The sequence below is a fragment of the Hypomesus transpacificus genome, chromosome 1, assembly GCF_021917145.1.
Source record: "Hypomesus transpacificus isolate Combined female chromosome 1, fHypTra1, whole genome shotgun sequence".
NCBI lineage: Eukaryota > Metazoa > Chordata > Actinopteri > Osmeriformes > Osmeridae > Hypomesus > Hypomesus transpacificus.
Window position 1 is genome coordinate 7,666,188 of NC_061060.1, and position 24,814 is coordinate 7,691,001.

Consider the following 24,814-nt stretch of genomic DNA (forward strand, 5'->3'; position numbering starts at 1 on the left):
TTAGAACAACAAAATGACAACAACAAGAACAAAAAACATATCGCAGCATTTACCTAACAGAAAAGTTCATCAGAACTGTCAATAGGTCCCTATTAGGTAAATAGACAACCAAATGCAATAGAGAACCGAGCAACTAGACAATGTTGTGTGACAACATCAGAGGATATCTTATTTCAAGTCTTACTCAAACTCAGCATTATTGGAGCTGCAGGCAGCAAGCCCAAGGATCTCTTGGCCTTATGAAGCCCACCATTTCAGAAAACTCACATAGATGTTCTTAGTGACCAGGGTACTTTAAGATGGCATTGGCCTTTACTATCCTAATAATATTTGTATATGTATTACAGTGGTAGATTCCAACACTGTTCAAGGAAATGAAAACATGATGACATGTATTATCATGAATGTGATGAACATCAATGGAGAAATGAGACAGCCATATGCCAGTCTGTATATATTGTTGGTAAACATTTATTTGTAGGCCTGTACGTTTTGTTGTCTATACATTATAATTTGTTTTGTGAGTCCATCACAATGCAAATTGTTATTAGTATACACATACTTAAGTTAAACTACTATTTCAAATATTTCTGATTTCACAGTTTGTCAACTAGGATTGCCCGCCACTCTCTCAGCATCATCATTAATTCACTTCAAATACAGTTGCCTATGTATCAGTTTAGCTAGTTGGCCTACCATGGCTTGACGTTCGTTCTGAGAGCCTCGTGATATCGGTAAACCTAACATGACGTCGCAGTCCTTCCTTTGACTAGCATCCACAGAGACCAATTGTTACTTGAAATTCTGAATGAACAGCCAATAGAAATGTGAGGATTTTCTTTAGAGGCGGAGTTTCTGACAAGCAGTGCGTAGTGAGTTAGGTTGTTAGAAAGTTAATGGCTGGGGGAAAGAGATCCTCATCAACCCTCGCTTCGGGAGTGTTTCATGATTCCCTGAAGTAAAAACACGCCAAATTTTCAAAAGAAAGAATCCGGACGGAACATTAGGTCAACCATAAGCTCACTAATATACGTATTGTCAAGATAAGTATGCAGGATGCAGTAGCCGGGACGGCAATGCTGACGGACGGCTTCGAGGACGAGATTGACTCGGTGACTCCTCGCTCCCCAGTGGTAGGGATGGGGGTAGGAGCAACACCAGGAGTCGGACTTGGGGGCATAGGGATTGGTGTGGGTGGAAAGAAAGTACGCTTGTTCGGTGAGCCCGGTGGGCCTCCTACAGAAAGACTGGACTTCAAACTAGCGGCAGCAGCAGTCCTATCCTCGGGTCCAGGATCTGGCAGCGACGAAGACGAGGTCTCAGAGGTAGCTAAGCTAAGCAAGCTAACCAGAGCTGGCCAACATTCCTCTCCCTGCTTAGCTAGCCTAGCTAGCTAACTAGCGGGCTAGTTGTTGGCAGCCACCCCCTCCTAAGCTGACGAAATTACGTAAAAACAACCACTAATGTTTTTGAGAAATGCCTCTTGCAACTTCAGTTTCTTACGGATGGTCAGTCAAGTGCCACATTTCGCAAGACACGGACACATTTGTACGATAACCCGAAAATATGTTTTATTTATGCGGCGTAGGCTGCGACCACGGCCTAGTTCGGGTGGACAGCTTTGGTATCGTCAGTGCTAGCAGTGTTGCGAGACCGCAGACAGCACGCATTCACAACTTTGCAGCCCATGTTGACTTGCTACATCGAAAGGAATATTCCCACTGCGCGAACATGCACTGACTGGCAAGTTTGCCATGTCGGCTAGCTGTCTTTTCTACCTGCCACTCAATCCTAATGGTGCAATTACGTCACCTTTCACAATTATGTAATTTTTTTTTGACTGTCCTTCAACTTATAGATATCATTGTGTTGTAACAAATCAGTTGACCATTTGCAACTTTGAACGGGTTTAAACGAGATTTTTAACCTCACAAGGCATAGCTAAATGGCAACATGTCAACTTGTCCTGCGTTGTCACAAGTGATAGCGTTTTCCAGATCAGAAGTGGCCAACTTTCAATGTGTTGGCACAACGTGCAGGTCTTAGGGTGGCATCCATAAGCAAAGTTGCTCATAGAGCGCAGACATAAACCGTGGATCAAAATTCTTCTGTCTGTATTGATGACATGACATCCCATGTTGTACTTGACCCAATGTGGTTATCCCAGTCTTAATTGCCAGTAATCTTTAAGGATGTTTTATGTAGGCATTCTTGCACCTAAGAGACAGCTTTCATATGTCCATGACACTGGGGGAGCATTGTATGTCTTATTCCTTACTCTTCTATCTCTGGTTATGTTAACTCACCGCTTTCTCACTGTAGTTATTGTCATTTGAATGTTTGTTAGGCACCATGTAATCTAAACTTTAATGTTTTAAAATTACATGTACATTCCTATTGGTCCAGATAGAGTGTCCGCAGGATGGAGGAAAAAAAATACAAAAACCACTGCATTTACTGAAGTTTTTTCAAGTCATAAGGCAGTCATACCTGCCTTGTGTACATGGTAAGGTGCACTTGCTGAAGCAAGTCCCTTATCTAAGATTGATGGATGCCGATTGGCACTTGTCCGGCTACCTGTTGAGCTAGCTGTGTTTTTAGATGCTCTTTTAAGGACTGTCGTTATTGAATACTGTGTCTGTGAAGCCTTGTTTTGCACAAGCACTGTAGCATCACATTTTTACATGTAGAACAATGAGATTACATGTAGAACGATGAGATTACTATAGATTTGTGTTGTTGCAGTTTGAAGTTTGTCATTTTTGCAGAAGTGCAGTATCGTAGGTATTCTATTTGTTGGAAAAGGATTGATGGAAATTAGATTGAAGTTGATTGCATTTGTATGACTTCATTTTCATGTTTTTTTGGATGACTGAATGGGGCTCCAAGATGTGTTTAAAAGGGAGGGCTTGTTGTGGGAGATTAGCCCATTGGAGAGCTCACTGCTCTGGGCAGTAGCTAAAATCTGAGCTCCAGGATTAAGCAGATGCCTTTCGAGGCCTTTCCAGCTCTGTGGATGCACCGTGTCTGGGAACTGTAGTTCATTAATTGGGAGGGCTAATGTCCATTGTTTGTAAAAGGCTTCTCAGAACTACATTCCCCATGGGTCACTGTGCTCTGCATTCCAACCATATAGCAACATTCCTCCACATTGCCGAGTGCTGACTCCCTGTAGCATTGGCTCACTGGTCCCCGTCCTACCACAGGCCCATGGCTGAGAGCAGACAAATCACTTGATTTGACAGTAATGTTGGGTAACAGTTATTTGACGAGTTTTACATTTTGTAATTATTTAACAGATTTTTATTACAATCTATTTATATAGTTTTGGCCATTACTGGTTTGTTTTATAGTCAACTAACCTTTAATCAAAATGTTTTTGTTTTATTAAGTCGGCCATGATATAGCCCATGTACCAGATATATGCTGTGCAGTTGTATTGAATCGGGACAAGACGCCACTGTTTGGCCTTGACCTTGTGCTGGTTGCTGGTCTCCAGCACAGAGCTGCACGAGGGGGCCTCCCATCATGTATGCTGTGAATGTGCCGCAAGCTGTTTTCCTGTGTGTCAAAGGGTTAGAGGTGGGTCAACAGACACAGGGGCCAATACCTTAGTCCCTCAATGTGCTCCAGAGTGCTATACCCCCCGCAATCACCTGTCTGTTGGGGGATTGATGGACAGGACTGTTCAGAAATACTGTTCAGTAACTTCTCACTTCTTGGTTACAGTCCAAAGTTCCCTGGCTCTACTCCCGTTCACATATACAGTGCCCTCCAAAAGTATTGGAACAGTGAGGCGAATTCCTTTATTTTTGCTGTAGACTGAAAACATTTGGGCTTGACATCAAATAATGAACGTGAGACCAGAGATCAACGTTTCAGCTTTTATTTCCAGGTATTTACATCAGGATCTGATGCACAACTAAGAAAATATCACATTTTGTTTGAATCCACCCATTTGTCATGTGAGCAAAAGTATTGGAACAGATATACTTAAAACATATTTAAGTGAATAAGACTTAATATTTAGTTGCAAATCCTTTGCTTTCAATAACTGCAGCAAGTCTGTGACCCATTGACGTCACCAAACTTTTGCATTCTTCCTTTTTGATGCTTTCCCAGGCTTTCACTGCAGCCTCTTTCAGTTGTTGTTTGTTTTGTGGGGTTCCTCCCTTCAGTCTCCTCTTAAGCAGGTAAAATGCATGCTCTATAGGGTTTAAGTCTGGAGATTGACTTGGCCAGTCTAATACCTTCCATTTCTTGCCCCTGATAAACTCCTTTGTTGTTTTGGCAGTGTGTTTTGGGTCGTTATCTTGCTGCATGATGAAGGCTCTGCCAATCAGTTTGGTTGCATCTTTCCTTAAATTGGCAGACAAAATGTTTCTGTAGACTTCCGAGTTCATTTTGCTGCTGCCATCATGTGTTACATCCTCAATGAAGATTAATGAGCCCGTCCCAGAAGAAGCCATGCAAGCCCAAGCCATGACATTACCTCTACCGTGTTTCACAGATGAGCTTGTGTGTTTGGGATCATGAGCAGTTCCTTTCTTTCTCCAAACTTTAGCCTTTCCATCACTTTGGTAAAAGTTAATCTTTGTCTCATCAGTCCATAAAACTTTGTCCCAGAATTTTTGAGGTTCATCTCTGTACTTTTTGGCAAATTCCAGCCTGGCCTTCCTATTCTTCTTGCTAATGAGTGGTTTGCATCTTCTGGTGTAGCCCTTGTACTTTTGTTCATGAAGTCTTCTGCGAACAGTAGATAGTGATACCTTCACTCCTGCCATCTGGAGGTTGTTGCTGATCTCACTAACAGTTGTTTTAGGGTCTTTCTTTACAGCTCTCACAATGTTTCTGTCATCAACTGCTGATGTTTTCCTTGGTCTACCTGTTCGACGTCTGTTACTTAGTACACCAGTAGTTTTCTTCTTCTTCAGGACATTCCAAATGGTTGTACTGGCTATGGCCAATGTTTCTGCAATGGCTCTGATTGATTTTCCATCTTCTCTAAGACTCACAATTGCTTGTTTTTCACCCAAAGACAGCGCTCCGGTTTTCATGTTGTTTTCACCTCTGAATACAGTCTGCATAGACAAAACCTATCTTACCCAATCTGAACCTGAGTGTAGACATTCAGTGGTATTTATTGATTGAATAATGTATGTAATAGGACACACCTGGGCAACAAAACACACCTGTCAGTCATATGTTCCAATACTTTTGCTCACGTGACAAATGGGTGGGTTCGAACAAAAAGGTGATATTTTCTAATTTGTGCATCAGATCCTGATGTAAATACCTGGAAATAAAAGCTGAAACGTTGATCTCTGGTTTCACATTCATCGTTTGATGTCAAGCCCAAATGTTTTCAGTCTACAGCAAAAATAAAGGAATTGGCCTCACTGTTCCAATACTTTTGGAGGGCACTGTATGTTTTGAATGTGTTTATGCTTTTCTTTTGAAATGGCTTTGAATCGTGTTTCTGCAATAGATGGTTATCTATTGCAGTGGCCAGGGTATTAAACTTCACTATGTTGTCCTGGGGCTCTGACTTTCTGGGTCTTTGTGGTGCATTCTGGGGATTGGTCTTTTGTAGATGCACAGACCCCCTAGAGTGTCTCACTGTGCTGAGACTGTCACCAAACAACGGTTTCAGACTGGAAAAACCAGTCTGCAATGTTCCCCTCCCCACAGGCACTGGGAGGGCTGGATTTCTAATGGGATGATATGCTGTAGATCTGTGTCTGCATCAGGCCTTCACGCGTGAGCCTTCTCCAAAGACCGATCTTCTGGTTGGGGTTAGGCTCTAGATCATGATCAGGTCGACACCTATATGAGTAGATATAGTGTATATTTCACTTCTGTAAGATGACACTCCACAGCCAGATCATTTGGTTTCCTCGTTATGATATCGTTCAACTAGCCAGCTCGTTGGAATTGGACTCGTTTTTTCCAGCCAGGTTCCTCATAAGTCTGCTTCTCCAGTTACCTGTGTCTCCCTTGTTACTTGAAACATTGTTCTGAGTAAACTAATGGAGTTTGAGAATTGCATACACTTGGGCTTTCCTACATGGTTCGAAGCCTCAGTGGACTCTGACCTGACGCATGTGTTAGTGTGCGTGCGCTTGTGTATGCGAGTTGACATGTGGAAAAACCAATCTGTATGGTGAACTCCCTAATAACAGGGTGTTGTCTGTCTTGCCCTCGTATTCCCACCGCTGACCTCTCCACACACTTCCTTATCACACACACATCAGGAACATGGCCATCTTGGAAATATTTGAATACACTAACATGTTCTCTATTTCACCTGGCCTTCCACCCTGTCAGCCTGCGGTCCTACTTGTAAATCCACATGTTTGTCTTCAGTAACATGTTTATGAACTTGGTTAATTCTGTTTTTGTCCTTTTCTTCCTCCCTTCCTTCCTTCCTTCCATACAACCTCCTTTCTTATACTCCCAACTGCTCCCCTGTTCGTCACCCTTCTCTCTCCCTCCTCTCCTCTCCCCCTCTCAGGTGGAGTCGTTTATACTGGACCAGGAGGACCTGGACAACCCCATCATGAAGACGGCGTCGGAGCTGCTGCTGTCCAGTGCTACAGACGGGGTGGACCTCCGGACCGTTGACCCGGAGACACAGGCCCGTCTGGAGGCTCTGCTGGAGGCTGCAGGTAGGAGCCCCGACCTCAACCCCCACGACCTGACCTGACCCAGACCTGCACCCCAGCCCTGCACCCCAGCCCTGCACCCCAGACCTACACCCCAGACCTGCACCCCAGCTTCGCTACACCCTGGCCCGGCTTTCACTCTCTAGAAACCCAACCACCTTTCCCTTTTTTGGAGTGGCAATTACAGCATGTTCTGCTTGACAGCTGCTCTTTAAGGACAGGCTGAAGGGATGCTGTGTCTTAGGGATTTGATCTGAATGGGCCAGTTGTTTTGAGCTAGATCTGCATCCTGAAGAGTCCTCACCATAACAGACCCCTCCCGCTGTGTCTCTGGGCCAGATTCGCACCCCTTCCCGCTCGCACGTTCCCCACCTGCACGCCTGGGTTGGCGTGCAGGTGGTGCGCTGTTGAAATGTGTGGTTTTCCGCATAACAGATCAGCTGTTTCCTCTACCGAGGATACCTTCGTTTGCCTCCCGGCCTGCCTCTGAAAGCCCAAAACAGAGTGGGGATATTGGTTGTCCCTGTATCCATCCGCCGGTGTGCGTGTGAGAGATGAGACCTAGAAATCCAGTTAGGCAGGGTCTCAGCCCGAGGGCGTCCCTGGATGAAGGACAGGGGAAGTGTGCAGATTAATCCAGCAGGCAGGCCTGTGCGTCCTGACCTGCTCTGGGTTTATGAACATGACCGGGCAGATTAACGCCCCGCTCCGCGCCTGCCCCCTCCATCCGCCACACGGAATAGGAGGTGCTCGAAGTTCCCCACCTAAGCCCCAATCCCGAACGTGCCGCCACCTCCTCTCTAGTCTGGGGGGGGGGGGGGGGGGGGGGGGGGGGGGGAGGAGGGTGTTGGAATGCGGTGCTTTAATAGGGACCACCATGTGTGTGTACAGAGTCAGGTGTTTGATACTAGAGACGTGGCTGTTGTGTGTTTTGGAAGTTAGCTAAGTTAGAGAGGGAGGCAGGTGGGTCATTGTTTGTGCCGCAAGCACAGTGTGTTGTGTTTTGCAGTCAGGCCTGACTGTTTGTGGTGAGCCAATTGACAGTGGCAGCTGCTTTAGGGTATCCACGTCTCCACAGTGGGCCTGTATCTGCCTTACAGATATTCAAATCAGGTCCAACCTCCACACCCGTCAGTCTTGAGTCAGGGTGACCCAGTGCATATGAATCCCTCTGGACCCAGACCAACTGAACATAGCTGGCTTCAAAGAGAGCACAGTAGTCTGGTCATCACCTGTTTCTTGACATGTGTGTCAGGCGGTTGTGTGTGTGTGTGTGTGTGTGTGTGGGTGTTGTCCCTCTGATTTCCTCTCTCTGAGATAACCACTCTGCAATAATGATCGACCTCCTGGCCCTCTGCGTCCTGAGGGAGCGTTGCGACAGCGCTCTGACAGCCGGGCTAAGTTTAGAGCGTCTCCCAGGCCTGCTGCGGAGAGCACGGGGGCCGGGCGGGCCCAGCGGAGCCCTTCTGTGTTCTGACGGAGCACGGGGGGCCCAGAGACCACTGGACTGGGAGGGAAAGTGGGCTGTTTGGACTGTCACCGTTCCTCCCTCTTCTGCACCCCCATCCCTTATCACTGTTTCCGTACACACACACACACTCACTCTCGTTTTGCTTGAGCGCTCTCCCCTGGCTGGGAAACCGTCCTTGCCCTGGTCTTGTGAAAGAGGCCTTTCAATGTAGGTCAGCAGAACAAGCTGTCTGTTTTTACACCCCCCCCCCCCCCCCCCCCCCCCCCCCCCCCCCCCCCCCCCCCCCTCCTTCCTGCTTGTTCTTCCCTCTCACTGAGTCTCTCTTCTCCCTTGTGCTGTCACATACACACGTGTGCACACACACGTGTACACACACACACACACACGCTCATTATCTCGTACAGCCTTCTTCTTGCTTGTCTCCCATCTGTGTGTGTCCCTCCCTGTGTGTCTCAGAGTTCATCTCTCATGAACCCTGTGTTTCCCTGCTCACTGACCAAGACCAGACACCACCAGCCAGACTGACTGCTGTGAAGTGGGCAAAATGTCAACTTACTATATTTACATGAACAGGAAAAGCAAACAACGCTTGGTTTGGACTTTATTAACCACCTGTGTGTGTGTGTATTTTGTATGTGTGTGTGTTGGCTTGTGGGTACCACTACTAACCATGGTTTGGATTGGCTCTGCCTGGCTTGGTGTGCACCCCCCCCCCCCCCCCCCCCCCCCCCCTCCCCTTCCACGGTTGCTTGCAGGCATCGGTAAACTGTCCACTGCCGATGGTAAAGCGTTTGCAGATCCGGAGGTTCTGCGGAGGCTGACGTCGTCGGTGAGCTGCGCCCTGGACGAGGCGGCGGCCGCGCTCACCCGCATGAGGGCAGAGAACACCCTCAACGCAGGCCAGGCCGACAAGTATGTATCTCCCCCAGCACACCTGCACCTCCTGCCCCCCCAGCCTGCCTCTGCTGTTGGAGGGCTGTCTGTTAGAAGCAGCCAACCAGCACACATGGGACCTGGTCTAAAGGCCACATCATCAGCCTTCATGTGGAACGGACTGGACATGTCATGGAGGGCTTCTGGTGTGGTTCCAGAGGCAATTTCGTAGAGTCAATATCAATCTATCAATTATTCAATCGGACAGTCTGTTTTCCCAGCATTTAAGGCATCGATCAGTAAGTCAGTCAGTCCAGCAATTTACTCTGCTATCAATAAATACTAGGGATGAGGATTTTTAATTTGTATCGATATCGACACCATTTTCGAGACTGCTTACTCCCCTGGGGTGAGCTCGAGCTAACCACCATCTAAATGAATGAAATGGATGCAAATAGAACAAGAGGAACGTGTTGCTCTCAGGAGGAGGCTGGATTAAGGAGCACCTATTGGCACAATGGATCCTGACTGGCTAAATCTACAATTGTCCACTACAGATGAACAATCCACGACCTGGATGAGCAACTAGTATAAATGACTGTGATTGGTTGGTTCACAATAAGTGAACCAACCATCATTGTTCAAGACGTTATGAAAAGTTTAACACGTTTCAACAAGGCACCTGATCTAGCTAAATGACCAGCTAACCAAACCCAAGGATTAGGGGCATATGTGAGTGAAATAGTTGCACTGTAGAGCCCTGGCTCTTATTATTGAGGCGTATTATTGTCAACGATGGATACTTGCTATGAAGTTGGGCTGCGCTGACTGTTCACCGTGCGTACCTGGGGTGGAAGAGGAGGGTTGTCCTGCAACGGCAGCTGGAGTTGGCACCGTTGCTTCTCGAAGACAGTCGAATGTACTGCATTTTAAGTACTGCATTTTACCTTTAGCTGATGCACAACGTTGAGGTGCTTATTCATTGCAGTAGTGTTCCCCCCCTTACAAGAAATGATCTTCGAACATATATTACACGTCGCTTCATCCTTATCTTTGGCTTTATTAAAATGTAGCCAAGCCTTTGACCACTTAGTACGTTCAGCCATCGTAGCTAGCAACAACATGAGAAATGGAGCGAAGTAGGGCATGAGCCAATTCAGTTCTTCTTCTTTTAGCTTAAAGGCGTTTAGCAGGCCATTCAATTGAATTCAGTCATTTTATTAGACAATTCATGTATGTTTGTGCACCAGTGATTTGATTTAAATGACCTGACTTATCTCTCGAGACATAAGTTACTTTATATTACCTAGTCTCGATAGCGGTGTCGATAAGCTCGGACTTAATTGTTCTTTGGGTTTTGAGAAATTTGGAACAGGGTCTTTACAGAACCGGGTATCGATCCCCATCTCTAATAAATCCATTTGAGTGCTTCTGTCCAGCTGTGTATTTTACTCAGTGACAGTGAGTGTTAAATAAGTCTGTTTCAGTACAGTAGTATACATATATAAATGTGTGTGTGATTTCCTGTCACAGTGGCAATAATTGTAGCAGTCTGGTTATTTTCAGCCGTAGTCTAGCGGAGGCGTGTTCGGACGGAGACGTGAACGCCGTCAGGAAGCTGCTGGACGAGGGCCGGAGCGTCAACGAGCACACGGAGGAGGGCGAGAGCCTGCTGTGCCTGGCCTGCTCCGCCGGCTACTACGAACTCGCACAGGTGTGTGGGAGATCAAGGCCTCATCTGAGGTCATAACCGCACCTTTCCCTGTGTTGGTGTGTGTGTGTACTGAGCCCCCGCCCCTCCTCTCCTCCTCCCCCCAGGTGCTGCTGGCCATGCACGCCAACGTGGAGGACCGGGGCATCAAGGGTGACATCACGCCCCTGATGGCGGCGGCCAGTGGAGGCTACGTAGACATCGTCAAGCTGCTGCTGGTGCACGGAGCCGACGTCAACGCCCAGTCCTCCACGGGTAACACACACACACACACACACACTGTCAGACCGACATGGGACACACCCCGTACCATGTGGCCCTTCCATGGCTAACCCTAACCCCTCCTGGCCCCGGGCAGGAAACACAGCTCTGACGTACGCGTGCGCGGGGGGCTTCGTGGACGTGGTGAAGGTGCTCCTCAAGGAGGGCGCCAACATCGAGGACCACAACGAGAACGGCCACACCCCCCTGATGGAGGCGGCCAGCGCGGGCCACGTGGAGGTGGCCCGGGTCCTGCTGGAGTACGGCGCCGGCATCAATACGCACTCCAACGAGTTCAAGGAGAGCGCCCTCACGCTGGCCTGCTACAAAGGTAACGCCTCCCTCCCCTCTCTGCCCCCCCAGGTCCTCGTGCCGGTGGCGTTCAGAGCCTCTTCCTCTCCCACCCAGCTCCTCTAACCCAGCCGTCCCTCCCTCCCTCCTCCACCCCCTCCAGGTCACCTGGACATGGTGCGGTTCCTGCTGGAGGCCGGGGCCGACCAGGAGCACAAGACAGACGAGATGCACACGGCACTGATGGAGGCCTGCATGGTGAGCATCTGACCCAACACATCCCCCCCCCCCCCCCCCCCCTCACCTCCTCCTCTCCTGCTCCCCATCTCCACCCTCCTTCCCTCCCTCCCTGCCGTCTGTCACGTTAACCCAAGAGCTTTTCCTTAACCCCGCCTCCTCCTCCTCCTCTGCCTGTTGGGCCGTGCCTCGTTTTCACTCCTCAGCCATAACGCTCTGGAGTTCCCCCCTGACCTTGTAGGACGGGTCAGAGGTCATAAGTCCAAGGGTCAGCCCCCCCCCCCCCCTCACTCAGGTGCTTATCTCCCCCCCGTGTGTCTCTCTCTCCTCTGTCCCAGGACGGGCACGTGGAGGTGGCGCGGCTGCTCCTGGACAGCGGGGCGCAGGTCAACATGCCGGCCGACTCCTTCGAGTCGCCGCTGACCCTGGCAGCGTGCGGGGGACACGTGGAGCTGGCCGCACTGCTCATAGAGAGGGGAGCCAACCTGGAGGAGGTGAGCACACACACACACACACACTGAACCCCCTGCAGTAAATCCGAGAGGCAGATGAGGGACCCTAGAGAGTGTAACACGGTGCTGCCTGTTGGCTGTGTGTGTGTCCAGGTGAACGACGAAGGCTACACGCCCCTCATGGAGGCGGCCAGGGAGGGCCACGAGGAGATGGTGGCCCTGCTGCTGGCTCAGGGTAAGTTGCCCTCCACCCCCCCCACAGCTGACATAACTGCACAGGACACCCAATATGGCAGCCAGGCCTCCCATGTGAAGGACCAGAGTGTGGGTGTGTCTGTAACCCCCCCCCCCCCCCCCCCTCTCCCCCCCCCCTCCCTCCAGGAGCGAACATCAACGCCCAGACGGAGGAGACGCAGGAGACGGCTCTGACGCTGGCCTGCTGCGGGGGCTTCTTGGAGGTGGCCGACTTCCTGATCAAGGCGGGGGCCGACATCGAGCTGGGCTGCTCCACGCCACTGATGGAGGCGGCCCAGGAGGGCCACCTGGAGCTGGTCAAGTACCTACTGGCTGCAGGTGAGGGGAGAGGAGGGGGGAGAGGAGGGGGGAGAGGGAGGGACGGGGGGAGAGGAGGGGGGAGAGGGAGAGGAGGGGGGAGAGGGAGGGACGGGGGGAGAGGAGGAGGAGGGGGGAGGGGAGAGAGGGAGGGAGGACAGAGGAGAGAGGGAGCGAGGAGGGAGGGAAAGGAGAAAGAGAGGAGGGGAGCTGGAGGGAGAAGGAGTCCAGTCCTCATCTTCTGGGTTCTACCTCTTTCTCTGATCTCTAGGGGCGAATGTCCACGCTACCACGGCAACGGGAGACACAGCGCTGACCTACGCCTGTGAGAATGGACACACAGACGTGGCTGATGTGCTGCTGCAGGCCGGCGCCAACCTGGTACGCACACACCACCCACTGTGCCTCCTGCTTCATGTCTGGAAACCTTCCACCATGCATTAGAATATGCTGCGTATCTCTTACCGTGCATTCTCCATGCCCCCCCCCCCCCCCCAGGAGCATGAGTCTGAGGGGGGGAGGACCCCCCTGATGAAGGCAGCCAGAGCAGGACACCTGTGTACCGTGCAGTTCCTCATCAGCAAGGGTGAGTCCTGCCTCTGATTCCCTCACCCTCACACCAGGGGTTGGAGACGGGCCACGCTCACTAAGTGTGACGGCAACAGGACATGACCCCTCATCTCTCTCTCCCTCTCTCTCTGTCTCTCTGCAGGTGCCAATGTGAATCGGGCCACGGCAAACAACGACCACACGGTGGTGTCCCTGGCCTGTGCTGGGGGACACCTGGCTGTGGTGGAGCTGTTGCTGGCCCACGGGGCCGACCCCACGCACCGACTGAAGGTCAGACACACACACACACACACACTCGTACTCAAGGTCAAACACAAGCTCACAGACACATGCTCGCACACACTCAAGGTCAAACAAATGCTTGCACACGCACACACACACACACACACACACACACACACACACACACACACACACACACACACACACTAACTCACACATTCACACACATAGTCAAAAGAGACGTGAGTCAATGTGACAGCAGGTTGTCCCCCTCCTCCTAACTCTCCAGTCTTGTGTGTGTGTGTGTGTTCCTCCAGGACGGCTCCACCATGTTGATCGAAGCAGCCAAGGGGGGCCACACCAACGTGGTGTCCTACCTGCTAGACTACCCCAACAACATCCTGTCAGTCCCCGCCCCCGACCTGGCACAGCTCACCCCCCCCTCGCAAGACGCCTCTCAGGTGAGCCCCCCCACCCCCTCTCTCTCCAACACACCCCCCAGAGATGCCCCAGTTAGGTGTACCTCCAGATATAGATGTTTTCAGGTGGTACTGACACCCCCCACCCCCCCTCTACAGGTTCCACGTGTCCCATTCCAGGCCCTGGCCATGGTGGTGCCCCCCCAGGAGCCCGACAGAGCCCCCTCCAACATCGCCACGCCCCCACCCGTCTCCAGCAAAGGTGAGACCCCGTCTTCCTCCAGTCTCTCTCAGCACACTACATCCAGTTACCCTCCAAACTGCCTTCATGCCGAGGCAGTGACCTCACCTCACCTCCTCCACAGGCGTACAGACACGCACGCTCACGCGATGCCGTTCCCTCCCTCCTTGTCGTCCGCTCACGTCTCTCCGTCTCCCGTTCTCCCGCAGCCGCGTCCAAGCAGAGGCAGGCCGCCCTCCAGCCCGGGGCCTCCAACGGGGCCCCGCGCGGCCCCGAGACGGAGCCCCTGCCCCCCTTCCACCTGTGCCAGCCCCTGGAGTGCATCGTGGAGGAGACGGAGGGCAAGCTGAACGAGCTGGGCCAGAGGATCAGCGCCATCGAGAAGGCCCAGCTGCAGTCCCTGGAGCTGATCCAGGGGGAGCCGCTCACCAAAGACAAGATCGAGGAGCTGAAGAAGAGCAGGGAGGAACAGGTGAATAACCCCCCCCTCCCAGCCCCCCCGCTGCCCTGTAATTGCCTTGTCATGTCTCGCGTTCAGAGACGGCACGGGTGATTTAGCGCAGCGTCATGCAGGATTGTCATTTTTGCCAAGCGAGAACTTGAAGGTTTTTTGTTGTTGTTGTTGCTGTTGCACGGGACAAAAACGATGCCCTGCTTTGCAGTTGAGCCTGCGTCTACGTGTGGCCCCTCAGGTGCAGAAGAAGAAGAAGATCCTCAAGGAGCTGCAGAAGGTGGAGCGCCAGCTGCAGCTCAAGACCCAGCAGCAGTTCACCAAAGAGTACCTGGAGGCCAAGGGGCTGAAGGAGGAGCAGGAGGCGGGCCAGAGCCAGGGCCCGGGGCCCGGCCCCGGGGGGGAGGCCCCGCCCAGCGCCACCACCTCCACGCCCGGGGCCCTCACCGCCTGCTCCGGGGACCCCGCCCTCGCCCAGGCCGGCTCCGACACGGACGAGGAGGGGCTCCGAGAGGGGGAGCAGGAGGAGGAGCAGCCCGGAGAGGAGGAGGAGGACGACGAGGACGAGGAGGTGAGGCATAACCACTCTGTAACCCCAACGCTCCTGTTACCTGCCTCCAATGAGCACGCTCTCTCGGGGAATAGCCCTTGATCCAGATTCCTAATGGGCTCATTGTCACGGCAGGACGACGACGAGGAGGAGGACGAGGACGAGGAGGACGGCTCGGACGCGGAGGGCGGAGAGGTGGAGGAGGCCTACCCCAAGCTGCCCCAGGTGGACACCATCCTGTACAGAGACGGCCAGCCGCCCCACCTCCCTCCCTCGCCCCAGGCCCAGCCCCCGCCTCCGCCCCTCCAGGCCCCCTTCGTGCCCATCCAGCCCCTGGGCGACTACAGCCCCGCCGACTACCCCGGCGGGACCCCCCCGGAGCTGCAGCGGGTGCTGCTGGGGCAGCAGCAGGCCCTGGGGGCGGGGATGCTGGGCCAGCAGGCCCCAGACGGACTCATGGTGGCCACGCCCGCTCAGACGCTCACAGACACGCTGGATGACATCATGGCAGGTGTGTTGGGAGTCCGGGGGGGGGGGGGGGGGGGGGGGGGGGGGGGGGGAGTAGGCGTTCCCATTTCTACACGGCTGGGGGTAGTTGTTCAGGATAATGACTGATTCTTCTCCCCTCTCTCTGCACCTCTCCTCCCTCCCTCTGTTCTGTGTTCCAGCTGTGAGTAGCAGGGTGCCCATGCTAAGCACTACGACCTCGCCCACGCCCCTATCCCAACCCCCTTCTCAGACCCCCTCCAACATGGCCTCGCCCCCCTCCGTTCTGCCCCTCTACCCCTCCGTGGACATTGACGCACACGTAAGCGCTTCTCTCTCTCACACACACACACACTTGTACCAGTAAGTGCCGGTCCTGGTGGAGCAGGTACTCAGTGTGTGTGTGTGTGTGTGTGTGTGTGTGTGTGTGTGTGCGCGCAGACGGAGAGTAACCACGACACGGCGCTAACGCTGGCGTGTGCTGGAGGACACGAGGAGCTGGTGTCGGTCCTCATCGCACGAGGGGCCAACATCGAGCACCGCGATAAGAAGGGTAGGAGACACACACACATCTCGGATTGCTTTCTGATCAATACAGGCAAAAGGTTTGTCAGCAGTAGGATGTCCGGTCTGGTTCTCCAGTCTGACCTCCCTCCCGTCTCCCTGCTCTCCCCAGGTTTCACCCCTCTCATCCTGGCTGCCACCGCTGGCCACGTGGGAGTGGTGGAGGTCCTCCTGGACAAAGGGGGCGACATCGAGGCCCAGTCAGAGAGAACCAAAGACACGCCCCTCTCCCTGGCCTGCTCTGGGGGACGCCAGGAGGTACCTGCCCCCTTCTGATCTGCTGACCACTGTTCTTTCCAGAATGTTCCATCCTCTCCCATGAATAACATGATATCGTCTATCATCGTTCTAATGATTAAATTATATTTTTATAAACAAACAAAAATAATTATGGGGAATAGAGGAATGAAATGTCCCTGCCCTGCCCAGAGCCAGTAGAAATGTTCTGGATTTAACAGAGTGCCTCCTATTGGTCAGGTGGTGGAGCTGCTGCTACTGCGGGGAGCCAATAAGGAGCACCGTAACGTGTCCGACTACACGCCCCTCAGCCTGGCCGCCTCCGGGGGCTACGTCAACATCATCAAGATCCTCCTCAACGCTGGCGCCGAGATCAACTCCAGGTGAGGGGGCGGAGCTTCCTGCTCCTGTGTCTGTTTGGACCCTGCATGTCTCCTTCCTGTCCTCTGCAGACTCCCAAGGTCTAGATCTGTTTGAACGTCATCTTAATCGCAAAAGGGATGACAAACCACTTCTTGATCTCTCCTCTCCCCCTGTCGTCCAGGACGGGCAGTAAGCTGGGCATCTCCCCCCTCATGCTGGCAGCCATGAACGGCCACGTCCCCGCCGTCAAGCTGCTGCTGGACATGGGCTCCGACATCAACGCCCAGATCGAGACCAACCGCAACACGGCGCTCACCCTGGCCTGCTTCCAGGGCCGCGCCGAGGTGGTCAGCCTGCTGCTCGACCGCAAGGCCAACGTGGAGCACAGGGCCAAGGTGAGAGACCGCGACCACACCACCACCGATCGGGGTCAGCCGACAGTCAACACTCAGATGTAGAAGTTATGCTTATTGAGTCACTTATAACAATGCTAAGATGCCTGGTAGCTTTACACTACGCTGTCTACATATGGTAACCTCTCTCTCCGTCTCTCTCCCTCTCTCTCTGTCTCTTTCCCTCTCTCTCTGTCTCTGTCTCTCTCTCTGTCTCTCTCCCTCTCTCTCTGTCTCTGTCTCTGTCTCTCTCTGTCTCTGTCTCTCTCTCTCTCCCTCTCTCCCTCTCTCTCTGTCTCTGTCTCTGTCTCTCTCTCTGTCTCTCTCCCCCCCCAGACCGGTCTGACCCCCCTGATGGAGGCAGCGTCGGGGGGCTATGCCGAGGTGGGCAGGGTGCTGCTGGATAAGGGCGCGGACGTCAACGCCCCTCCGGTCCCCTCGTCCAGAGACACGGCTCTCACCATCGCTGCCGACAAGGGCCACTACAAGTTCTGTGAGCTCCTCATCAACAGGTGTGTCCCGAGCCTCCCCTCTCCTGCTCCTTGCTGCTCCAGCCTCTCTCCCAGCATCCTGGCTCTGTGGGTACTGTGTGCTCTGCTGGTCCTCACCCTCACCTCCCTCTCTCTCTCTCCCTCCGTCGCTCCAGGGGCGCTCACATCGACGTGCGCAACAAGAAAGGGAACACGCCCCTCTGGCTGGCGGCCAACGGCGGCCATTTTGACGTGGTGCAGCTGCTGGTGCACGCCAGCGCCGACGTGGACGCGGCAGACAACCGCAAGATCACCCCGCTCATGGCCGCCTTCCGCAAGGTACACACACACACACACTCACACACACACCAAACAATGTCACAGCTGCCTTTCACAAGGAAGTGAGAGGAGATGTAGACAGTATTCTATTATCCCGTGCCCTCCTCCTGTAGCCTCTGGTGAAGTGCTGCTGAGTGCTGACCGTGCGTGTTTGCGTGTTCCCAGGGTCATGTGAAGGTGGTACAGTACCTGGTGAAGGAGGTCAACCAGTTCCCCTCTGACATCGAGTGCATGAGATACATCGCCACCATCGCGGACAAGGTAAGAAACCCTCTTGTTAACCCTCCTCTCCCAGCCGGGACACCACATCACCCACATCAGGGCTCCACACTCACTGGTTGCCTTGGTTGCACTGGTGTGCCGAACTTTTGACAATTTAGCTGCACCCGCATACAATTTAGCTGCACCCGCATACAATTTAGCTGCACCCGCATACAATTTAGCTGCACCCGCATACAATTTAGGTGCACCAACTGTTTCCTTGCGTCGCCACAATTTCAAGTTCACCTTTTTGAACTTGAGTGTGAGTTCCGTCAAAGGAGTACAAATGCTCAGTTCGTGGAGAGGCAGCGGATGCGAGAAGGTTAGGTGCACCGGTGCGACCTAGGAATTTGTTTTGTTGCACTCGTACAAATGTTGGTGGCAGTCTAGAGCCCTGCACATGCCACTTCTGGGTTCCTACCTGGGTCTGGGGCTCTGGGTGGGGAGAGGGGGGGCTCTGGGTGGGGAGAGGGGGCACTCCTTAACTCCGGCCTTGTCTGTCTGTCTCGTCCCAGGAGCTGCTGAAGAAGTGCCACCAGTGCATGGAGACCATCGTCAAGGCTAAGGACCAGCAGGCAGCAGAGGCCAACAAGAATGCCAGCATCCTGCTGAAGGAGCTGGACCTGGAGAAGGTGCCCTCACTCTCCAGTGCACCGCTCGACACCTTCTCACACTACCAGTATAGGATGGGCCACTGTCCTATGGAACACAAGAGAGGGGTGGAGTTCAACTGTCATTTATGTGACGGACAGGTTCTTAGTCTGTGTGTGTGTGCCTCTCCAGTCCAGAGAGGAGAGCAAGAAGCAGGCCCTGGCCGCCAAGAGGGAGAAGCGCAAGGAGAAACGCAAGAAGAAGAAGGAGGAGCAGAAGAGGAAGCAGGAGGAGGAGGAGGAGGAGAAGACCAAGGAGGAGTTCTGCGACATGCAGGAGGAGAAGGAGGACTCCGCTGAAGGTAGAGGGACGCAGCCGGCTCTTCGAAACGGGCCTTTTTCTAGACGAGCTCTAAAGATCTAGAACTACAAGTCTAGATGGTTTTGCCGTAACCTTATTTTAGCTGTAGTTCACGTACTGATTGTGTTTTTGTGCCCCCCCCCCAACAGAAGAAGAGGTTCCTATCGACCCCCCCAGCGCCACCACCACCACCACCATCGGCATCTCCGCTACCTCCGCCACCTTCACCTGCACCTTCGGGAAGAAGCGCGCCGGCGTGGCCACCACCCCCAGCACCAACCGCAAGAGCAAGAAGAACAAGACCAAGGACTCGCCCGACGACACCATCATCCTGCAGGACTCGCAGGTACGCACGGGCCCACCACTCCCACACTACCAGCTCACTGCGGCCTCCTTTTGTCCTGGTCGCTTCTGTACTGGGTAACCTGAGCTTGGATGGTTGGAACAGACCTGGAACCACAGTGCACTCTCTGTAAAGGATCCTGGCTGAAATAGATGCGATTTAGTAGCTGAGGTATTGCCATGGTGGCCCGGATGAGCAGCTGTCCCCCCCCCCCCCCCTCTCTCTCTCTCTCTCTCTCCACCAGGTGGCGCTAGCGCAGCACAAGGCTGACAAAAACAAGATCCAGGGCGAGCCCCGGGGCGGAGGCGGGGGCCTGGCGGGGGGCAACAGTGACTCGGACCCCCTGGACAGCACCGACTGTGCCAGCGAGGGCAGCAGCAGCGGGGGCAAGAGCCAGGAGCTCAACTACCTGCCCGACCTGCCCTCCTGCGCCTCCTCCTACTCCTCCTCCTCATCCTCCTCCTCCTCCTCGGCTCCCCCCCTGGGGGCGCACCCCTCCCACGCCCTCCTGCCCGGCCCGGAGAAGAGACACTGCCCTCAGCTGCACAGCAGCGACAGCAAGCTGGACAACAAGGTCACGGTGTCCATCTCCAAACCATCGCACAAGTGAGTCAACCTGTCTGCCAGTCGCACGCGCATCCGATTGAACTGAAGATTCTTCCGTCCCCGTTTAATCATCTTTTCAACCCTTAATCTTTTCTCCTCCCCCCCCCCCTCCTTCCCCAGGGTTCCTGACATGAGTGAGCTGGTCCCCAGCTCCCTGCCCTCCCCCTTCAAGACCATGTCCCTGCCCATCTCCTCCCCCAACAGCAAGCTGAGCCTCACCTCCCCCAAGAGAGGGCAGAAGAGAGAGGAGGGCTGGAAGGAGGTGGTCCGGAGGTGGGTGTCCACACCGACCAGAGGAACCGTGCACACACACACGTGAAATCATGCACACATTACATTTAAATTAAAATCGTCTCTTCACAAACCAAACGCCTCCTCCACGGTGTGACTGGAGCCTCTGACCAGGCTAACAGCCCTGCTGTGTCCGTCAGGTCTAAGAAGCTGTCTGTCCCGGCCTCCGTGGTGTCTCGCATCATGGGCCGCGGCGGCTGCAACATCACGGCCATCCAGGACGTGACGGGAGCCCACATCGACGTGGACAAGCAGAAGGACAAGAACGGAGAGAGGATGATCACCATCAGGTAGGAGGGACAGACCCCCTGGTGGACATCCACGGGTACCACACCCCAGACGGCTGGATGTTGGGTCCTGATTCCCTGTGTTTGTTTCCAGAGGTGGCACCGAGTCCACAAGGCACGCCGTGCAGCTCATCAACGCCCTGATCCAGGACCCGGCCAAGGAGCTGGAGGACCTGATCCCCAGGAACCACATCCGCGCCCCGGGCTCCAAGGCCAGCTCGGCCCCCTTCGCCAGCGCCGGCGGGGCCTCCAGCGGCTCCTCCGCCGGGGCCAAGGCCTTCAGCTCCCTGGTCACGTCCTCAGGAGTCTCCTTCCAGTCCTCCTCCTCCTCCCAGGTGGGGGGCAAGGTGGGGAAGGGGCTGTCGTCCGGGGTGAGGCAGCCCTTCCCGGTGTCTCTGCCCCTGGCCTACGCCCATCCCCAGCTGGCTCTCCTGGCCGCCCAGACCATGCACCAGATCAGACACCCGCGCCTGCCCATGGCCCAGTTCGGGGGGACGTTCTCCCCCGCCGCCAGCACCTGGGGCCCCTTCCCCGTGCGGCCGGTGAGCCCCGGAAGTGCCAACAGCTCCCCGAAACACAACGGAGGAGGAGCCTCGGGCCGGTCCGGCGCCGCGCCCCACAGCGAGCACAGCAGCGCCGTCAGCTCGGCGGCGGCGGCGTCCATCTCCAGCCCCTCTGGAGCAGCCCCGGCTGCAGCCTCTCCTCACACCCCTAACCCGCCCGCGCCCTCCAACCCGCAGCCCAGCGCCCCCACGCCCTCCTGCGTCAGGAAACAGCTGTTCACCTCCGACCCCAAACCCTCCGGGCTCAACTCGTTGTCCATGGCGACCACAGCTGCGGTGAGCAGCAGCAGTAACGCAGTGCGAGGCACGGGGTCTCCCGCCCACCATCACACGGGCATGACGGCGACCTCCGGCTCCGGCTCCACCCAGGCCTGCGCCCCGCCGCCCCTCCTCCAGCCCCTCAAGGTGGAGCCCAGCGCCTCGGCCCCCCCAGGCAAGGAGAAGCCCCCTGGGGCTCTGGAGAGCCAGACCTCCTCTTCCAGCGAGAGCCACAGCTCGGCAGGCTTTGCCACGCCAGCCATGGCCTTGCCCCCCAAGCCTGAGCCCCGGCAGCAGTTACCCCCCCCCTCCCCCTCCCTCCTCGGCCGCCGCCACCATCACCTCCTCCTCCTCTACAGAAGCCCCCCCGCCCCTGCTCGCCGCCCAGCCCAGCTCCCACCTCCCCCCTGGGCCAGCCCCCTCACACAGCTCCATGCACCCCAACAACACGGTGCCCCACTTCTCAGCCCCCGCCCCCCGCGTCTCTCACCGGATGCAGCCGTCGGGACCCTACTACCCCCTGTCAGAGCAGCAGCAGCAGCAGGTGTTTGTGCCCCTCAGCGCCCAGCAGGAGCCCCCCAAGCAGACCCAGAGCCAGGCTCAGGTGTCCCACCTACCCCAGCAACCCAGCCTGCCTCCCCAGGCCCCCCCGCACCAGGTGCCCTCCAGCCTGGGCATGATGAACGGATCCCAGATGCAGCACGTCCACGGGGGAGGCAAGACCCAGCAGATGCCCCCCAACTTCGGCCCCGCGGCGCTCTTCAACCATTTCAGCAGCATGTTCGACAACAACAACCAGGTGAGTGTCTGTTCACCTCCCCGACGAGAACCAGCCGTCGCTACCCGCCGCCCTGGCCTCTGACCACAACCTCTGTGTGAATGCCCCCTCTACCAGGGAAACAACCAGGTGTGGGGCGCATGCCACCTGCCCACCCGCTCCCCCCCTGAGCAGCCTTACTCGGCCCCCCCGCCCTACATGAGCATGGGCCAGATGGAGGGCCTGATGCCTCCAGACAGCTCCAAGGCTCCAGGCTACCGCTCCACCTCCCAGAGGATGGTCAACAACCCCATAGGTAAGACACCTGCTGGGGGAGAGACGGGTGGAACTGGCATACCCAAAGAAAAGATTTCCTTTTGTGGTTCGAAGGTCAGCCAATTTGATTGACTTCATTGAATTAAACAAGGTTCCCTACACGCACACACAATCTTTTTTGAAGGAAAGTGGGTCCTGGTTTATGTACTATATTGACATGTATTCCTTTCGAAGTGGCGTATAGTGAGTGCTTGTGTATGTACCCTGCAGTAACAGTGCGTGTGGCCCTCTCTCTAGCCCTCACCAGCTATGCCACCAGTATCTCCGGCAGCCCAGTCTACCTCCACGGACCTGCCGCCGTGGGCACGCCCTCCTTCAGCAGACAGCACTTCTCCCCTCACCCCTGGAGCGCCGCGTCTTCCGGTACACACACACACACACACCTATACTGACACACAAACAAACACACACGCCCCGAACTAATGAACTATCTCCTCGTACGTTCCGTACCAAATGTTCCCTGGTTCCTCCCTCCCAGGTGAGTCTCCGGTGGCCCCTCCCTCCACGGTGTCGTCCTCGTCCCTGTCCTCCTCGTCTGGGCCCCCTCCTCAGCAGCCCAAGCCTGGCAACGCCAGCCAGCAGGACCGCAAGGTGCCCCCCCCCATCGGCACGGAGCGCCTGGCCCGGATCAGGCAGACGGGCTCTGTCAACCCCCCCCTCCTCACCACCAGCTACACGGCACCCGTGGGACAGGGGGGCATCTGGTCCTTCGGTGTGGGCAGCGCCTCTGGTGAGTCAGAGAGAGAGACGGGACAGTAGGATGGCATGGGAAAGACCGAGAGGGCCTCTGGTTGTGCAATTCTATTAGCACAGACAGACACCGAGCTGTGAGCATGAAGGAAGCAGAGCGTGGCTTAACCCTGCCTCCTGTGTTTGCTGTGACAGAGGCCATGTCCGGCTGGTCCCAGCCGCTGATGAGCAGTCACATGATGCACCCGCAGCTGCAGGCGGAGCAGACGGCCTTCTCCCAGCACCAGCCCATGGAGCAGGACGACACGGGCATCTCCAACCCCGCCAACAGCTACCACCAACCCCAGCACATGCCCAACAGCTACATGGACTTCCCCAAGGTAGCCGCAAATACACTCAGGCACGCGTGAATGGAGACGTGTAATGCGTAGAACAGCAGCTAATCATCCCTGTGTGTGTGCGTATCTAGGGTATGCCCATGTCTATGTATGGAGGAACCATGCTGCCCCCCCACCCTCCCATGGCCGAGGGGCCGGGGGCCGCCATGTACAACGGCCTGCACGCCCCAGACCCCGCCTGGAGCCCCATCATCAAGGTGGTCCCTAACAACACAGACAGCTCAGACCCACAGCAGGTAGGCCCTCCCCAAGCAACGCACTCTAGACCATCCAAATAACCCTAAAGGGATATGTCCCATAATCTGACGTTGTTTAAAAAAGTATTTGAAGTTGTTGTCTTCTTCCTCTGTCTCCTGGGTACTCTGCAGGTGTGGCCTGGTACCTGGGCCCCTCACGTGCACCTGAACCACGTCAACTAGAAGGCGTCGACAGCAATCAAACGCACACCGCACGACCCACGGCGCTGACACGGAATTCCGATGAAGGAAAACAAAACGAGACGAAAAAAATAATAATGAAAATTGCAACATGTTAACCTAGTAGAGAACCAGAGAGTGCAGAGCTGAGGTTGAAGAATTGGAGGGAATATGACATCCTGATACCATTCTTTGATGTGCCTATATCAAACAAGAAATTCTCAATTTGGCGAGGGCTGTTATCAATGTCCCAATGTCTGCGAACAAAGTGGGATTCCCTGTTCAACAGGATCCATTCTCTGTGTAGTTTAGCGATTTTGACTTAAACCCACATACACCGTTCTGAGGCTGCAGGAAGCTTACGGGCCGTAGCTATTTAAACTCAGCCAAGAACTACATGATGATGATTACCTAAAGAGAAAGAAATCAGAACCTTTTTAGAGTGGTAAATACATGTATAATTGTTTACATACTAAAAAGGGTTAAAATGAGAGTAAATTTCATGTCGTATAGTGGCTCTACTTTATGTAGCCTGTATTAATGTGAAATATTTACCTAATATTCAATAAAAAGATTGAAAAGTTGTCTTTGAGATTGAATTTGGGTTGGGACTGTGTGTGCTAATTTTATAAAGACCTATTCTGAGAAATACAAGTATCTCAAAGGCAATAATCAACACACTTAACATTTGAAAGTGTGTTAAATTGGTGACGTTTTGGAAGCTAGGGCTCTACCCAACCCGATCTCTGTATGTAAAGAAAACTAGGCGTTCCGAACCAGGTTTCACCGAGTGAACAATCGCGCATTTCCCTACATAGATTCCAACCGGAAATATGTCAC

At 54.4% G+C, this 24,814-nt stretch overlaps 1 protein-coding gene across 1 annotated transcript; it reads left to right on the forward strand.

The window, feature by feature from the left end:
* Window positions 1-871: 871 nt before the first annotated feature.
* LOC124478774 (ankyrin repeat and KH domain-containing protein 1-like) lies at window positions 872-24,558 on the forward strand. Its single transcript, XM_047037245.1, is given in 40 exon segments — window positions 872-1,325; window positions 6,515-6,668; window positions 8,892-9,048; window positions 10,576-10,723; window positions 10,828-10,975; window positions 11,079-11,312; window positions 11,436-11,530; window positions 11,848-12,003; window positions 12,115-12,196; window positions 12,343-12,534; window positions 12,785-12,894; window positions 13,012-13,099; window positions 13,226-13,353; window positions 13,623-13,766; window positions 13,884-13,986; window positions 14,175-14,437; window positions 14,658-14,987; window positions 15,102-15,477; window positions 15,635-15,774; window positions 15,894-16,005; window positions 16,129-16,274; window positions 16,494-16,636; window positions 16,798-17,011; window positions 17,345-17,520; window positions 17,655-17,817; window positions 17,983-18,078; window positions 18,594-18,710; window positions 18,862-19,030; window positions 19,179-19,375; window positions 19,617-19,978; window positions 20,099-20,251; window positions 20,410-20,559; window positions 20,651-21,677; window positions 21,679-22,176; window positions 22,273-22,450; window positions 22,708-22,833; window positions 22,949-23,200; window positions 23,356-23,540; window positions 23,630-23,794; window positions 23,927-24,558. Coding segments are annotated over 40 exon segments (8,004 nt in total). The 5' UTR covers window positions 872-1,049; the 3' UTR covers window positions 23,978-24,558.
* The last annotated feature ends 256 nt before the right edge of the window (window positions 24,559-24,814 follow it).